We start from the raw sequence: 15,908 nt of genomic DNA on the forward strand, positions 1-15,908 counted from the left end.
TTGAATACAAAAAAAACAGCAGAATTAGGGAATATCAAGGAATATGCTTTTATGTAAATATAAATATAAAGTCTAAACAATACAATTCAGTTCACTTCACTAAACTTCAAGTGACTATAAAAATAAAAGAACTGTCATTGTAATTCGTCAAAATACGATTTTATTATAAAGAATTTAGCTAGTATTACAAATTTGAATCCTGCAAAATGTGTTGCAACTTTTAACAGTCTCAATTTGATTATATAATTAAACACGCTTAATTAAAGCAACTAATTAGATTTAAAATAACTATTGGAATCCTGCAAAACGTGTTGCAACTTTTAACAGTCTCAATTTGATTATTTAATCAAACACTCTTAATTACAGCGACTAATTAGATTTAAAATAACTATTTGCACGAAATGTTCAAACATGGAACGGAAGTAATCTCGCGTAACATCTAACAGGATTGTGAAGCGGCGGGATATCTAATATTACAAGATATTTGGGAAAAAATAGTGTCAAAAATAATCAATATAAAGACAAAGTGGAGTTAGTGGACCACATAGGGGCAGCGGGCGAAATTAATAACGTAGAGAACGCGTGTCCAGGATTTAGATATACGGCTTGACCCTTCGAAGCCAGTCAGGGCCTAGTTGCTAAGTCACTATATCTATTATTGCTTAGGAACTACTTTTCCTTTACCAGTTTTAACACTATGTATACAGGGGCCGGTGTAATTTCATTAGGCATATCGTCGCGTTGTCGCTAAACCTGATCTAAGACCACCAGTCCAGTATATCACGCGATGTTTCGTTTGTCCTCTCACCAGGGGACGCTGGAAATATATATATACATTGTCCTGTTAGACTATCTATCACGTAGTAATAGCGATAAAAGTGTATGGCAGATATTATCGGTGCTCCTGCACGCGTTCTAGCATAAGAAATCCTTGTAGGACATTGTAAAAACAATGTTCGAGCAAATGTTTTTGTTAAAAGACCCTCTCACTAGGCCTAGGTATATATTGAGCCGATTTCATTTTTTATTATTAATTTTATTCGGGGGTTTGATTCACGCTTCATCGGACCCTAGAGGAAGTACACCCATATCCACGCCGCACTATGTATAAAAAAGAAACAAGTTGTCTCTTTCTTCTTATAAACCATAGTTGCACCATCTTATAAACCGCTTACGGAGGTAAAGAAAATGAAATTAACGTGTTCCAAGAAGATTGAGTACTGTATAATACCATAAATTTATAAGATATGTTCCATGAGTAGGCTTACTGAGAGCTAGTTCGACTACGACGAGCGAGAATTTTGGTTTTGCAGTCCATCTTCCAATTTTGTGCGTACTAAGCCTTAGACAGCGCCTCACCAGGCGTCGCTTTACCTTCACCTACGTCACTTCAGGACAAGCTCCAGTTTGTAACCATTGACAAACTTACGGAACATATTATATGAACTTGTGATTTAACGTCGTCAGATGTCGATGCGTCAGAAAATTGCGCACTAGCACATCTGCGCCAACGATGGGAGATTTTTGGGTGACTTCTCTTTCATGATTCTGTATTCGTTTGCCCTAAGTGAACGCCACTCTTTGTTAATTATGATTAGAGTGCTTTAGAGATGACGCCTTAATTAAATAAGCCTTGTATTCCAATCATAGACCACGTTGGACTCAATGACGCCCAGGCGTTGGTCCTACCACCTTTTTTCGGAACACCCTGTACACTACACGCTTGGGGTCACGATAAAATTTAATTCTTTGTTGCTTTTCCAACGCACTACAACAGCGTACATATCCTTATTTGTATTACTTTCGTTATGGCTGCATGAGGATGATGTATACTTAACAAGTATAGCGCCATAAGAGTCAAACGCGGCGGCAAAGAGGAGGAGAGTTTAGGTCAGGGTTCAAACGTTAAGCGTACGTGATCGAGTTAAATATGATGCTAAATGAGCGGAAACTATTAGAAAAAAAATAACACAGGGGAAGGGAACTGCTGCCCTTTGGCTAAAAATATTTGAAATTCAGTCCTTGTAACTATGGCCTATTCAATCCTACATAGGAAACGTCGTAACGGGTGAGATAATAAAAAAAAAGCTGAATACCTAATAACAATTAAAACAGTGTCTCTCATTCTATATTGCGTTTTTTTTTATAATATTTTATCCAAAAATGAAAATAAACCAACCATCATTACAAACAAGTTTTTTTTTCTCACAAATTAATAGTAGTTAGGCGTAGTTAGATTCCGGTTTGAAATTATCTTCAATATTAACAATTAATTACTTTAACATTCCAACAATGCTACCGTACAAAATGCTTTGATTACCTAGGCTAATCATAAGTTTATAATGCTAGAGACTTACTGAAAGCTAATTTGAGAAAGACAAGCGAGAATTGAAGTACTACACTCGGTTATTTTTGCAGGACTTCAATCTTCCTATTTAGTCTGCATTACTAAGCCTTGGACAGCTCCTCTATGACTTACGTCACTTCATGACAAGCTCTCACTAACCAGTGACAAACTTATGAAACATATCTTATGAACAAATGGTCTTATTTTTAAATCACTAAGTCCAGAATCGTTTTGAACTTTTGATGCTTTACTTTTCGCATCGGTTACAACATTGTCGCGAACAATTTGAAAATTCTAAATTACTAACTTAAGATGACAACAGGTTGATTAATGGGTTAAACAACCTTAGCCTAAGATCAAAGGAAGCTGCGGTAAATTAGGCATGAAACGTTGTTGAAAAGCCTAAAAGCATGTTATATTATTTAAAAATAGATAAAAAATACACAAAAACAAAACTTTTGTCTGAACACGCGTTTGAACAACAATTTCGTTATAAACAAACAATTACTAGTCTCGCCGAAATCCAATAGACCGTAAATTATTTTAATCTCTATAACAATTAAACTTGATATAAGACAATGAAACAAAATGCTATTTATTGTGAATATTTAATATAATCACTGCATGCATGAGGTTTGCCAGATTAGTTAATTTATAAGAAAATTATAAGTCTTATCATTAAGCCTTTCTATCTGTATTGTACGTGCTTTCCGTTGGAGATTCCTTGATTTTCAAATTCTATTTTTAACTTTCATTTAAATAGAATTTGTTCTATTCCACTGATTTGAAAGTTGACAGACCGATGACGTGAAGATCAAAAGTTTTTGATAAAATGTTCAACATGCTTATGACAACTGTAGAATTCTAAATGTAAATGGACTTTAAAACTTAACAAACTTATCATTAATTTAAAGAAAAAAAAGAACATTATTTTCAGGATGTTATTAAGAAGAACAAGTTGTTAAATTATTAATTCAGTACACGGATTTCATTTTTATATACTGACCAAAAACAATACATTATTTTATATGTCTTTGGTAAAGTCGTATATAGCCAATTATGACAATAGTTTTTGTTTACTTATTTCAACCTAAAGCGAGCACCGACGTCACGTTTGTTTACGTGATGTCTGTGTTTTATTTTTCTTTTGCAATAGTGACAGATTTATTGCGTTTACTTTAATTGCAATCTGAGTTAAAGTCACGTAGATATGAGCTATTTTTATGAAATTCTAAGTCACACTGTAGTGTACTCTTTGTTTTATTGAATTTTCAAACCCTTGCACCGTCGTGTTATTGAAGTTAATGTTGCGTCACCGCAGTTTTAGTCATGGCAAGTCACTCAGACAGTACACTGAAACAACGTATTTACAGGCCTGGGAAAATGGCATTTTAGGCTTAGGAATTATTCACAGATAACTGCAAACAGCAGACGATATTAATTAAATTATCTATTTCACTTGGGATAATTCTACAGATAATGTATTTACAAGCCTGGAAAAATGCATTTTAGGCTTAGGAATAACCAACAGATAACTGCAAACAGCAGAGTCGACACTATATTATCTATTTCACTGGGGATATTTCTGTGAAATTTCAATTTATCTATAAATATACTCAGGCTCCGATTTGATGTATCATAATGTTTCCTTAGAGAGATATTCGCGGATATGACTGCTCGGGAACCATTGGGAAAAGAACTCTTACGCATAAGTATAGGTAACTTTCCATCAACGAATTATACCGCAGTAGCATCCACATTTGCTACTGTCAAACCTTCCCTCGTGCACTTACAAGCTACACCACATGGAAGGGGAACCTCTACAGCATAATGTTTCTACAGAGGATAGAGTCTATGACATTTTCCATCAAAGATGGCATTGTTGCAAAAAAAGAGACATTCCTCTAATAAAAAGAAACGATATGTTAGACACAGGTATTCACTTTCAAAAGTGAGATTTTTTAGAACGTATTGATGCGATAATGTTTCCTGGAGATGATTTTTCTTCATCAAATTGGACAGCTGTTTTCTAACACTCAACGGTATAAACATAAGTTCATACGATATGTTCCATAAGTTTGAGAGCTTGTCATGAAACGAATGAGGTATAGGTCATAGATTCGAGGTAAAGCGACGCCGGTGAGGAGCTATCAAAGGCTTAGTACAGAAGAATAAATAAGAAGATGGACTGCAAAACCGAGTGTAGTCAACTCTGGCGCCGTTCTCGAGCTAGCATTACGAAGTATAGGTAGTGTAAGACTTATGTAACGTATCTTATAAACTTATGGTATAAATAAGATACATTTGGGGTTCATATAATAAAGTATCGAACGTAACTTTGTTTCTGAGTGTAAAATAAGTTATTACACATAAACATTGTAATAGTTAGCTTTTTTACGCTTTCAGTTCATGATGTCGGACACTTTTTTTTTATTCTGTATACTATTCACCCTTTCCTCACTTAAAAAAAATGCTAATGAAAGGAATTAAAAGGTTACATGACCAACGGGCTTTGATTTCGACTCTGAAATTGACGGCAGATGTTCGTCTTTCTCCTTAAAATAAATGAAAGAAATCAAAATGAACGACGACGACTCTCAATTAAGGACCAGAGAAGAAATCAAGCGACGAAAGCTTAAAGGACACGTCTCACGAAAACAAAATTTTGAATGCACACTTTGTACTTTGTTTGTCACGTTATCCCTTTTCTAACTTGTGGATATTATGGAATCAACGTGTTAAAGCCCACGCACATTCCTAAGATTGAACGTGGTCTAACTCTACCACCGTAATCACCATGTTCGTTAACCCTTGTCCTACATATGCATTTGAAGCTAGGAACACACACTTATTATTACGTGAAACTCTCCCTTTACTAGAGAAGGCAAAAGAGAGAAAAAACGGGCAGGAAATTAAAATAGAGGGGCTGAAAAAAGTGAATTTGGTTTGGGCAAAGCGCAATTTCAAATTCACCATCTGCGATTTAATGTGGGTATCGAAGAAGCTTTCGTAAAAAAGAAATATAATCATCTCCCAAGTACACGTGTAACAGGCTGTAAGGGGCTGAACGACAATTTATACAACGCCTAAGAAAGCGGCCATGGGCAAAAGTGATGCTGACTTTGACATAACATTATATAATTCCGTACTACTTCCAACACTGATTTTTTTACACGTTTATGCCAAGAGGGAAACGCGTAATTCGACATCGCGTGTTGATATATACTACCAAAAAGGGAGGCCACATTTGACCGTGAGACTTTTAGTTGTCCAAATATTACCAAATGGTGACCCTAATGCGTGTTGCTGTCTTCAAGGTGTGGTAAATTGCGGTGATTTTCATTTAGAAATGATATAGTTTTTACCTCTTGTTATTTATTTCAAATCAATGTATGTAGGCCTATGACCACACTGTACGTTTACCATCTATAATTAATCTCACAAATATACAGAAAGCTGTATGGTTAGAAAGTTAACTATTTCCAGGTTAGTTAAGCGCCAAAAAAACAAGTAAGATTTTACTTCTATAAAGATAAACTAGCTTTCCAGTCAATTTAATAAACCATGGACTTTCTTAAAAGGTCTACCAATCACATTATTTACTTCACTTCGTGGAAAAAACCTCATACTAAAATTGACATAAAATATTGGTAAATAACTATATATATTGGTGTGATATCATCAACTCACATGGAGGGTTACACAGTGACCTTAAATTCCGGTGGAGGTTCGACCTTACATGTAGTCATTAATTTTGAGGCGGTACACGGGGGGGGGGGGGGATGAAGCTAAAGGGTCTAGGGTGGTGGGGGGATTTAATAAGCCTTCTCGCGGTACACGAAAATACCTGGTAATGACGGTGATTTGGAATCTTCCGCAATTGGTATTTTCCGGTGCCGATCTTTGACAAGTCAAGTGATCGAAGATCTATAACCTAACAAGCGTGAAAAATTAATCGACGACCACTTAAGATGAAAGCGGTTGTAATATTACACCATGTACGTCTCAATTCCTTCAAATTGAACGGTTTTAAGTTGTCGCGAAACGCCTCGGTTTTTTCACCTGTCCGTTACCTAAAGAGATATAAAATTGTTACGAGTCACATGTTCCCGTCATTTTATTTCATTATTTATTGCACTTTATTATTTATTTAATTTTTATTACGTGATTTGGAAATGTAATACGATCGAATAAGCCAGGTACAAATTTGATATTCAAGATTTAATTTTTTCGACAGATATACGAAGATCTTCATCCGATATGACGTTGGACACGAATAACAACTTAATACCCCGTCATTTTTTGCGATAGAGTGGATACGCATTTAACCCCCCCCCCCGTTCAAAACAGAAGTATATTAACACGAATGTAACCTTAACTAACCAAGGGGGAAATGAATACAGGAGGAGGGTAAATAGAGGAATAAATAACTTCGATACTGATTTATTTTATTATCAAATGCGAAAATGTATACGGAAGGTTTTGACGATGACAAGCGCTGACATCTGTAATATACGTCAGATTGTAAAATTGATGTGCGCGTGTATTTACTATACATTTAAATACTTTATTTAACGTTTATTTTAAACTAAACGTGTGCAAGATGTTTAGTTACTTTGTGATTTGAATGTGTGCGGGATGTTTAGTTATTTCGTAATTAAAGTGTGTGTAGGATGTTTAGTTACTTCGTAATTAAAACGTGTGCAGGGTGTTTAGTTAATTCCTAATTAAAATGTGTATAATTACCGTAGCATAGTCAGCATGTACTGCATGGTAAGTTAAATCTTTGTTTTTACTATTGCCTTAAGCTTTATAGGTATTGTAAGCAGATTAAGTTAATTAAAGACAATTGGTTTTAATTTAATTTCAATTTGAAAAAGGTTTCATTGGTTTTAAAAGATACCCACATGTTTTTCGTGGCATTCTTAAAAGATTTAGAGAGAAAAGTAACTAAGAGGTTTTTAGGTTTGCTAAAGAACAAATTGAATTAGTGTTACTATCAGACAGACAGACAGACGGATTAATCTATACTGTCTTATTAGAATAATAATAACAATTAAACTATATTTGATACCAAATTTGATATCGTGACGACCTTTATATAAAACCCTCTAGACAAAATGCAAAATTTATAAATGAATTCGAAAATGAAATAAATTATAAAAAGGTATCCTGTTATTAGCTTTGAAAATAAGTTTTGAAGACGTACGATGATCGTTCATATAATTTACTGCTAAAAAATTCCTCGCGTGGCAAAGATTAACGTGTCACTAACTATTATTATTATTATTAAATATTCAAGCGTATACCCTTCTCTCTCTCGTTCGCTCTAAGATCAACTTGACGCCGGCGGACATAAGAAATACTTTGAAAATGACGTGTTTTCATGGCACCTTTTGTAAAGATTCAACCAAAGACATGACAAAAAAAAATAAGAGAACATCTGGTTTTGGTGTTCCTAATCGTTTCGAAGCGGGGTTAATTTAATCGTCATCTCTATATAATTTCTTAAACAATTTTTACAGATGTTTAAAGCAAAGATCGACGCGCGTTTGAATTATTTTAAATTATATTCCTTAATTTTAATGAAGGTTTCCTCGCTTTCATTAACTAACATTATTATACAAAACCCTTTTTCTCAAAACTATCATTCCAGCCAACGTCGTCTCGCCCCGAGAAATATATTTTTTAAAGTAGATATGCAATGCGCCATCATAAGTTTAAGGCTAGATTAGGCTAGGTTACCTTAGGTTGGGCAAGGTTAGATTAGGTTAGGTTGCCCTAGATTAGATTAGAGCTTAGGTTCCCCAAGGCTAGATTACAGCTTAGATTACCCTATGTTAGATTAGAGCTTAGGTTCCCCTAGGTTAGCTTACAGCTTAGGTTACCCTAGGCTAGATTAGAGCTTAGGTTACCCTAGGCTAGATTACAGCTTAGGTTACCCTAGGCTAGATTACAGCTTAGGTCACCCTAGGTTAGATTACAGCTTAGGTTACCCTAGGTTAAATTAGAGCTTAGGTTACCCTAGGTTAAATTAGAGCTTAGGTTACCCTAGGTTTGATTAGAGTTTAGGTTACGTAAGGTTAGAGCTTCGATTACCATGTAGGTGAGGTAAGGTTAGAGTTCCGGTTACCCTAGGTTAGATCAGAGCTTAGGTTACATTAGATGAGGTAAGGATTAGGTTACCTTAGGCGAGGCAAGGTTAGGTTGGAGCTTAAGTTTAGTTTAGTTTGGCAATGTTGGGTTATTTAAGTCAGATTAAAAATAAATACTGTAAAAATTAATGAAGATTAGGTGAGTTACCCTAGGTTTTAAAAGCATACCTCAAAACAATATAAGGCCACTTTTACCCCATCAAAATTTTACCTGTAACAAATAGCAATTCAGTTTCGTGATAAAGTTGCGTGCCAACTTTAAACTAAAAACTATTTTCACGTCAAAAAAATTGTTAATATTTTCAAGTTGTACAATATGCTTCTGACTTATTATTATCACTTCATATAAAGGTGTAATAAGGACGGACGGTAACGTTCAAGGTTTTATGTTAAATACCGCTTTACAAGAATGATGAAGGGGTTCCAATGACACCTGAAGACATTTTTAGAATTTAATAGTGATATACGGTAATTAGAGGAGAGTAAAAAAATACCCATACAATTGGCACATGGACACTAATTGAAATTCTAATCTTCCTTAATTAAACCTCAATAATAATTTTCCCTAATTTTTTCAAGATATTTAAATGATTGATTTTCCCTGAGTTTTTGAACATATTTATTATTTTCCCAGACATTTCAGATAAGTTTTTCACTTTTCACCAAACTTACAACTGGTGACATACTTACGGTAGCGGACGTGTCATCTCTTACTCAATGTCCACAATTGAGGACTAATTCTAATGACTTACCATCAACATGACAAGCCACGTGTTTATTCGTCATAACATGGTTGTGGTAAAATAATGTTGTTTATACTGTTAAATACCAACTATAAGTTGTTGAAACGCATCAAGACATGCTGCCTTCAGGCATTGATATTACCATAACCACCGAACAAAATGATAAAAAAAATCATAAACCTCAAAATTTCGAAAATTTGATTTCCCAAAACTCATTCACACCCGAAGGCGATAACGACGAAAACTCAAAATAAAATTCTTATCATTTCTGCGAGTTATCTTTAATGAAGCAAGGAAGAACTCCCAAGAACTTCCCGTAATTATAAGAAAATAATAGATATAATTGTTTGCATGAGGCGGTTTTTGTGAATAGGCGAGAAACGTGACGTCGAGGTTCTGAGATTAAGTTTTTGGGGGAAAATTTCGCTAAACGATGATTAGCAGATTTTTATCGGACATTACTCGAACGACGAGTAAACGATTCGGCCATGTAGAGGCTGAACTGGCCGGAAGTTATCGACTAGAAGGCCATCGTTGCCACAAGGTGGTTGCAATTCTCCCTTCTTGTAGGTCATCAAACAACGAAATTCTTCAAGCTATACAAAAATTCAAAATTTACCGTATTTAATTTTAATAAAATAACAATTTACCCAAATTAATTTCACTAAAAAAATACCAATTAGTTTCACTAAAAATAACAATTTACCCCAATTAGTTTCACTAAAATAACAATTTTCCAGAACCAATTTTACTAAAATAACAATTTTCCAGAACCAATTTTACTAAAATAACAATTTTCCAGAACCCATTTTACTAAAATAACAATTTTCCAAAACCCATTTTACTAAAATAACAATTTTCCAAAACCCATTTTTACTAAAATAACAATTTTCTAAAACCAATTTTACAAAAATAACAATAACAATTTGCCACAATTAATGAGTTTTACGTATGAACCCTTAAATTCAAGCAAGAATCTTAAAAACAATGCTAATTTAATTAAGGGGTCAAAATGTCAAAAAACATTTTCGACTCAAAATCGCTCATAGAACTAAGTGAACTTCAGTCCTGCCATTCATTTGGGAACACGTTTAACTATATAACTATCAAATTATTTAATTTTTTTTTCACCAAGTTGTAATTTTCAACGTCCTATACCTAGTAATATTTTCTCAATTAACTCGTATTGCTCGAGGTATATGAAATAAATATTCATGTAACTGGTCAGCCCCATTCAAGGAAAGGAGGTGGTACCGTCGCTGTTTCATGCGGTGCAGGAAATTAAGAAAATGAAGTTTCGAGAGTAGGAGGAGGTGATTACAAGAAAAGAAATTAAGCACAATCTAATTTTCTACATGGACAAAACTAATAAATGTTTCAAGACTATGTCTTCGAAATTACGAACATCCTGTCAAACAAATCTTAATTTGCAGTACGGGCTAATTAATGCCCGGGGCATATTTTTTTTTATATTCGACATTATTCTTACATACAAGGATAAGTTTATCGAAAAAGGTGTTTTTTAATTGTTAGGGATGAAGCTTCGGGATAAGTTAAAAAACAAGTAATGAACATTCCACGATAAATGATTATATCAGTGCAAAAAGCAAGTAATTAACCATCAGACTTTGGTCTAAGTTGCGTAAATACTTTGCAAATTTGTTGGGATGCAATAGACCTTGAGTACTTTGCAAATTTGTTGGGATGCAATAGACCTTGAGTCTATACCGTAAAGACGGGACATTGGGTCTATTCACAAATTAATTCTACCTTAATTAATTCAATTTGTGGTTTCGGAAATTCACCCTAAACCGTGCAGACGCTAAGCCTAATTTTAAATTGAAAAATTAAAACCACTTGTGCATAATTCATCTCGTGTTTTAAAAACTTGGAAATATCTCTTATACTTCAATACGAAAGGTTTTAAAACCTACAGAAAACCTCGATACATTTACGTGGTTTCAAAATTAAAAATATAATTCCATTTATAATTTAATTGTTGCCTCGAGTGTATGTATATACCAATTACGACTTGTTTAATTAAACTCGAAGCAAACAAGCGGTTAATTACGCACGTTTTTTATATAATACTAGGGACGAGAACCTCGACAATGAACTGCTGGATATACTCGCGCGGCCAAGTGACCGTCCTATATATTGTCCACCTAATTTGCATACAATAAATGACCGACATTGCTATAGGTACGATCAAGTTAATCTATTTTTAAAAAGAAACACCCCGCCCAAATAATTTTATGAACAATAGTTTTTCAAGTACTTTTCCTTGTACTTATTTAACATAAACTGGATTAAACCGTGTCAACTTTAGGTATAAACAGCTTCTGGCTGTAAGAACTAAATATTTACATCATGCCTTTTGCCTGGCAAATCTTATATTAAATTAAACGATTCTAATAATCCAGAATATTATATATTGACCTCATGCAAACTCGCCGTGCTGAAAAACAACGTATACCTAATTGCATAAACCAATAGATTAATTCATTAATTCCAGAAGAGAATTAGGTAATTACTGGAATTGTCTATCAAAACTGGAAGCTAAAACATGGTTGGTTTCTTGGTATAGAGTAAAAGTAAAATTATCGTTAAAAATAAATGACAATTAAGTGATTCCTCATCAGCAAGGCATGTAAAAATGCAAGACGGACTATTTCCGTTAAAAGCGTAATTAAACTAATCAAGTCGCTAAAAAAACCGAAGGAGATAAGGCGTCGATCGTTACAAAAGCCTCAACCGAAAGAAAAGGTCTCGATATTCGAGTGACGGACCACGGTCGGTGGCACCTAAAAATGATCGATGCGATTAACCTTGGTTTGCAAGACATTGTCTTCAATCATCCGGTGCGCGTAGTTCTATCACCTGGTCGCCGAGGGCTAACAGACCCCGTGAGTATTATATACCCCAGACCAACGGCTAAACGCGTAATGCCTGTGTCCCCTTTTGCGCAATTAAGCTCTGACCCCCACTCATTTCTCTTACTTCGACATGCAGCGAATTACTTTACACCGTTCAGTCAACGTTACGGTAACTCTTGTCTAGGCCTACCACGTGGGAATTAAGAAACAGTGTAACTTCTTCAAAAAAAGATGTAACACGTGTTAATAAGAATTGCGCGTAGGCATGAGCCTGTTTATGTTCACTAATCACCACAAGGCATTACACTATTAATTGTAAAAGCGTGCGCATGTGCAGTAACACAATAAGAATACCCATGGGGACTTGGCAGAATCTTACCTTCTCATAAATTAAATTTCAAAAAACCATTTTGAAATTAAATATTTAACAACTTAATAAAAATAAAATTCCCCGTTACAAGGTTAGATTAATTTAAACAAGTATATGGCGCACGTTATTATTTATTTTCCTTTCGAATATAATTAAACTGAATTGACGTAATCAGAAAAGCTAATTAAATAAGACGACGAATATTCGAGTCAATGATCAAATACGGGACGATGTTGAACAAATTTTCGAAATCATAATAAAATATAAAAGAGCAACTTGGAAAAAGTTAAGGTACAGCTCGCTAATGCTTATATGGGAAAAAAGCATAAGACAAACATAACTTTCGTGTCGAGGTGCATGCAGGCGAGCCAAGGACCAGACCGGGTGGGCGGGTGGTGGGTATTAAGCGAGGGAAGTCTTGTTCAAATCCATAGTTTTGTTCCGAAAAACTTGTCGATAAATTAGAAGGAAATGCTTGGCATATATACAGATATATGCATACACAGATATTGTACGTTGCACGACGGCTAACACGGAAACAACGGATTAACAAGATTTGCCTTCCCCCTACCTCATTCCATATGGCTTTGGAGAAACGAACTATATGGATGTCTCTTCCAAACAACCACTACGATCCCGATGCATCAATGCATCAAAAGCCGAAGATAGAGATAAATATCGAATAATGCAATATTAAAGCTTGGACGTAGGAAGTTTTTTATTATGAGTGTATGGGCATAGTTGGAGGTGATCCCTGAATGGCTGTTTAAAATTCCCAGCATGCTTTTCAAGGGTTGGACATCATTAAGTGCAGCCACCTCTCGGTGGAGATATTTTACTATCTTAGTCACGTGTATAGTTCTTAGTAGTAGTTCTTGTTACTATCACTAGGTCGCAGCCTAAAGCTTGCATCCAACCTAAAACCGGGGTATTATGGCTTGGAAGAGAGAATGCAGGAACCTCCATACCTAAAACGTTGCAGTCTGTACCCCATGATCCCCATCTACAGAATGGCGACGATGTCCTCCCAGCATGTTCAGTGGCGTTTTGGTAGAGTCGTCCACATACCCAATCAAATGTTCTGTCCCCCTTTGAGAAGGGCCTATTTAATTACAACTCCCGTGTTACATTAGTCCAAGTGCGAGGGCGTACATCGTTACTAAAAATTGCCTACATGTCTAGTTGACTTACTAAAGCGCCTCTACCGGCGTATATACCTAACTTTAATACTATGGGAGAGCGACGTATTCACTTCCCACGCCTGTGCAGTTAGCGCTCTCTGTCGATTTTTAAAAGCTTCTATATAAGTTTCCCCTTACATATTTTAATATTTCTAAAGCGATACTTCTAGTTCCATGAATGTTTTCCACGCAGCTACTGTCTTTATTTATTGTCGCTTATCGTTATACCTGTTAAGGCACTTTCAGTAATAAACAAAGGTGTGTTTTCGCCATACAGTTTTATATTATTTTACATTAGCGCGTATACAGCTTGTGAATAAGTTATACGAAGTTCCCCCTTCTCTCTTAGAACCAGCTTTCAATAAAATAAAGAACCCATATAACTTCCGAGAATATTCAAATACAACGAACGAACTACGACTAAATTAAAGATTCAAAAAAAAAAAAATCATAAAACTTCCTTAAGCAATGGTTTCTAGACGAGTTATATTATACATTGTTCCAAATGCACATTTTTATGTAAAACACAATAGCCAGAGAAAAGTTGTTAATATCTTTAAAAATCCATCGCTCCACCAATGAGATTGCAACTATGTAAAATAAAATGGTAGTCCAAGAATGGCTGCGCGACACTTTTGGTGAATGGTGACGCGCGGTGCAGCGTGTAATGCCTCGCCGCTTCTCGCGCAAATTTGCACACAATAAGAGAAACGATAAAATGCAAAGGCAAATCAACTCTGAAATAATCAAATCTCAATTCGGAATCTATCTACCACCATAAATTGATAAAATCCAATAAGGACATCGTAGAACAGAACATATCTGACCATGCATTTGAGAACTTCCAACAGAGGACAATCGTACTAAGAAGTTCAACAACGAAGAAGATAATCTTATGTGTGACCAAAAAACTGGGGGGAAATTGATGTGGTGATTAAGAGAAAAACTAAAGGGAAATGAATGTTCGATAACCATCTGTAGAATAATAAAAAAAATTGAGTTTTACATCTTGTATTTCGTGTCGAATACATTGTCAACGGAAGCCCGACATAAAAAAATTTATAATTGAGAGACGGTCTACTATCTTCATCCGCGCAACAAGCGATTTAGCAAAAATCGCCAAGCCGTGAAGAGCTTAAAAAATTTGGAAACTGGATCTATAAAGGTTATTTTTTATCTCAGTGCATGCCTGATGTCGTTTAAAAATTTTACAACTGACGTGGTACAGGCGTATTGGTGAAAAGAGTCTATATCTTTATGATAAGTAGTTTTCTTAGTAACTAACTGCAATACCTTAAGCCCTGTCTTCTGTTTTCGTTATGTAAATAAACCTCTAAACCAAAATAAAAATCATGTCTTACTTGTAATCCTGATAATGTTAATGGATATCGCATGATAATCCAATCAACATTCTCCGAAAAAGGTGACCAAGTCAGAGATCCCTTATAAGTCCAAAAATCTCTCAATGAAGGATCTAAAGTAAATTTAAAAAAAATTAATAATAATATTAATTACTAAATAATATCAGACATTAGATTAATTAGTATAACTTAAAAAAACATGGGAGTTTTTCCACATTCCCAGAATGCCACGCGGTAGTTTCAACTGCTTCAGGCGCATGCAGTCTATGGGCGCTGTAAAACATTTGGCGCCTTTAATGGAATTGCGCGGTTTTTTGGGGCATGGATGGCATGTTGATAAATTATGTTAGACGCGAATTTTCGGTGGTTTTGCATAAAACCATAATTTTTCCTTTGCAAAAATAAAAATGCGAATCCACCTCTAGGTGCAGGGTTTATGCAAAAGATATACGGCCAATATCAAATTTATCTCTCAAGACATACGCTACCTACCGGTGATACCACCACCATCATGGATATTTGAAATTCAGTATATCGTATAAAGAGAGAACAAGGTGTCGCTGAACCATAAAATATAATAATTTTATAATTGAAAATACTATAGTGATGAGCACAAATCTATATTATGATATTGGTAAGGCGCACTTTAACCGATACATCGGATATAGCTTGGAATCGATTCGAGGTTATTTTACCGATATATCGGTTAATAATTGGTAAAAAATCGTTTCATAATCGGATGATATCTTTTAAAATCGGTTGATAATCGAACGATGTCATTTAGGATCGGTTGATAATCGAACGATATCTTTTAAAATCGGTTGATAATCGAGCGATATCTTTTAAAATCGGTTGATAATTGAACGATATCTTTT

General features: G+C 34.9%; 1 protein-coding gene and 1 long non-coding RNA gene across 2 annotated transcripts in view; one reads left to right on the top strand and one right to left on the bottom strand.

The window, feature by feature from the left end:
- The window catches only part of LOC149650750 (uncharacterized), a 35,528-nt gene that overhangs the window by 6,580 nt on the left and 13,040 nt on the right, over positions 1–15,908 (top strand). The gene's annotated exons all lie outside the window — the stretch shown is intronic.
- The window catches only part of LOC149650751 (carbonic anhydrase-related protein-like), a 41,130-nt gene continuing 31,272 nt past the window's right edge, over positions 6,051–15,908 (bottom strand). Inside the window, exons 7-8 of the mRNA XM_089847377.1 lie at positions 15,034–15,146; positions 6,051–9,841 (exon numbers count right to left, since the gene is read on the bottom strand). Of these exons, the coding sequence (XP_089703503.1) occupies positions 9,704–9,841; positions 15,034–15,146 (251 nt within the window). The 3' untranslated portion in view covers positions 6,051–9,703. The remainder of the gene's footprint in view (positions 9,842–15,033; positions 15,147–15,908) is intronic.

The sequence above is a fragment of the Phalangium opilio genome, unplaced genomic scaffold (assembly GCF_054372755.1).
Source record: "Phalangium opilio isolate 3A_F unplaced genomic scaffold, DU_Popi_V2 ptg000082l_1, whole genome shotgun sequence".
NCBI lineage: Eukaryota > Metazoa > Arthropoda > Arachnida > Opiliones > Phalangiidae > Phalangium > Phalangium opilio.